At 37.8% G+C, this 2,348-nt stretch overlaps 1 protein-coding gene across 1 annotated transcript; it reads left to right on the top strand.

Moving 5' to 3' along the window:
• Positions 1-1,061: 1,061 nt before the first annotated feature.
• Positions 1,062-1,720, top strand: LOC106013567 (the record flags this gene model as incomplete). Its single annotated transcript, XM_013089653.1, is given in 1 exon segment — positions 1,062-1,720. A coding segment is annotated over 1 exon segment (72 nt), but the record flags the coding sequence as incomplete, so codon positions are not given.
• Between the last annotated feature and the right edge of the window lie 628 nt (positions 1,721-2,348).

The following is a 2,348-nucleotide window of genomic DNA, read 5'->3' as shown; positions in this document are numbered from 1 at the left end:
TTAGCTGAACAAACCGCTCACGTAGCTTTGAAAAGTAAGAGTTTATCATTCTAAAATCCTGTCATGTCTTTATCGTCACTGTCACAAGAAATCCACTTGAGTCCAAATTTTGAGAATTTTAAAATTTTTACCCCCACCCAAAACTCTGTCAAAGAAGCACCTATCAACATCACCAAAATGCAGTTTAATTCTATGGATAAAGCTTACAATGTTCATATTTTTCATGATTCTTGATAGGAAGAACACTACAAAAACTAGGGTTTTTTGGGGGGGGTTTTGTCGCAAGAAGTACACAAACAGACTTAAGTGGATTCTTTGCGAGATCGACGATATGAAGGAACCCATTGCAAAACGCACAATTTGTCAAACCTGGACATTTCCTGAAAACTCTTTCCTCTCTACAATCTTGTGATAAGAATTGTTGTGGAAATATATATATAATATTATAATATATATTTTTTCTCAAAATGCACTATATTTCTCGATATTTAGTCTAATAAAATTGCATTTCATTCATACATTTGCTTTCTGAGAACAGTTTTTGTTTATTTTTCTCAGTTTTGCAGAAACGGATCGAGTGCGTTTTGCTATGGAGCTCTTCATATTATAGTGAAAGTGTTTTTCTTTAGTTTAAATGTGATTTCAATGTTACTCTACGTTATTGACCGTGTTGTGGGTACAGATTTGTTTTTCTGAGTTGGTACTGTGAGTGCGATGTGTTTAATGTTCACAACAATGTCCTTATATGTTTGTTTAGTGTCCTAAAATCCTAGTATGTCAATGCAATGTCCTTCAGTGTGTTCATGCAAAGCGAATGTATGACGCAAAGTTCTCTTTATACATGTCGATGCAATGAAATAATATTCTTTTGTATACGAGTGTGATTTGGAATGTTTATAATTAGAGAAGACTCCGTTGTCGTAATTTTGCGTTGTTTAAGATCAGGTTTGTTAATGTTCCTTTGTTGTCATTAGCATTCTCTTCCTCCTCCTCTTCCTCCTTCTCCTCTTTATCATCATCATTATCATCATCATCATCATCATCATCATCATCATCATCATCATCATCATCATCATCACCACCACTGCAAGCAGCAGCAGCTCATCCATCATCTACAAACAACACACTGGTAAGACAGTTGCAGTCGTATAAGAACAACAAAGATCACAGTCAGTCAGTGACAAGAAGCAGAACCGAAGGATGATACCTTCTGACGAAAACTTCACCACAACTTTCATCATTGCTTCATTCGTCCTTGTCGTTTGTTTCATGTGGGTGAAGTCGACTCCTCTTTCATTATTATCCCAAAGACAAAAACTTTATACTTTTGTAATGAAATATATTTAACGATTCGCTTCATTTGCCCCCCCCCCCGCCACTTCTCTTTCCTGATACTCTTCATCAACCTTTTCCTACATCCCTATTCCTTTTGGTCAGTACGGTACTCCAGTAGTGGTCTCTAACTTATTATGCTATGTTTGTGATAGTATTCCTCACTCTGGCGACTCTGTGAAAGACGTCAAGTAGAGAAATCACTGTCATCATCGTCCCTGTATTGTTTTGTTGTTTTTCCCTTGTACCCTGATCCTGTTACCCCCCCCCCCCACCTCTCCCTCACCCTTTTCCAAGTGTCGTGGTAGTAGTCGACGTTTTTGTTGTTACAAATTAATTTGTTTCTTCAGAAATTCAAATAAAATGTCAATGGTAAATTTGTAACTTGTGTACGTCTTGATTTGAGTTTGTGTATGACGTAGTTTCTTAGACTATTTTAATTGTTGTTTGATTTTTTAATGAAAAACCAACAAACCCAAAAACTAACGCCTACAACTACAACTAAAGACACACCCAAGAACGCCCAATGTATTTGGGATTTGAACCACGGCCACCTTCACCATAGCCCAGCTTGCTGCCAAACGAGCGAACGACGGGCCCAGTTAAATGAGTACTGATGCCCAAGGGGACCGATTTATCTTACATTTATTTTCCAAACTTTGCTAATGACTCCTTTTCTATCTGGACACCTCAAGAACCCTCAGATGACCAATCCTTTGTCCCAACAACTGGCGTCTATATCAAGTGAACCAGAACGGAGAATAAATAAAAACTCCTATCCTATTTCAAAAGTTTGGGTACATGATTTGACACAGTAGGACTCGAATCTGCCAGCTAAGCAAAGTTATATAATATACTGTCGATAAAAATGCTTCAAGAGTTGGGAATTGAACTCCATTTTTTTTACGTGCAACCGAGGAAAGCCTGATCATTATACCAAGCACACAAGAGAATAGAGAGCATGCGAGAGAGAGAGAGAGAGAGAGAGAGAGAGAGAGAGAGAGAGAGAGAGAGAG

This window comes from Aplysia californica, unplaced genomic scaffold (assembly GCF_000002075.1).
Source record: "Aplysia californica isolate F4 #8 unplaced genomic scaffold, AplCal3.0 scaffold01009, whole genome shotgun sequence".
Lineage (NCBI taxonomy): Eukaryota > Metazoa > Mollusca > Gastropoda > Aplysiida > Aplysiidae > Aplysia > Aplysia californica.
The sequence above is the reverse complement of the archived record's forward strand: the minus strand, read 5'-3'. Positions and strand labels throughout refer to the sequence as shown.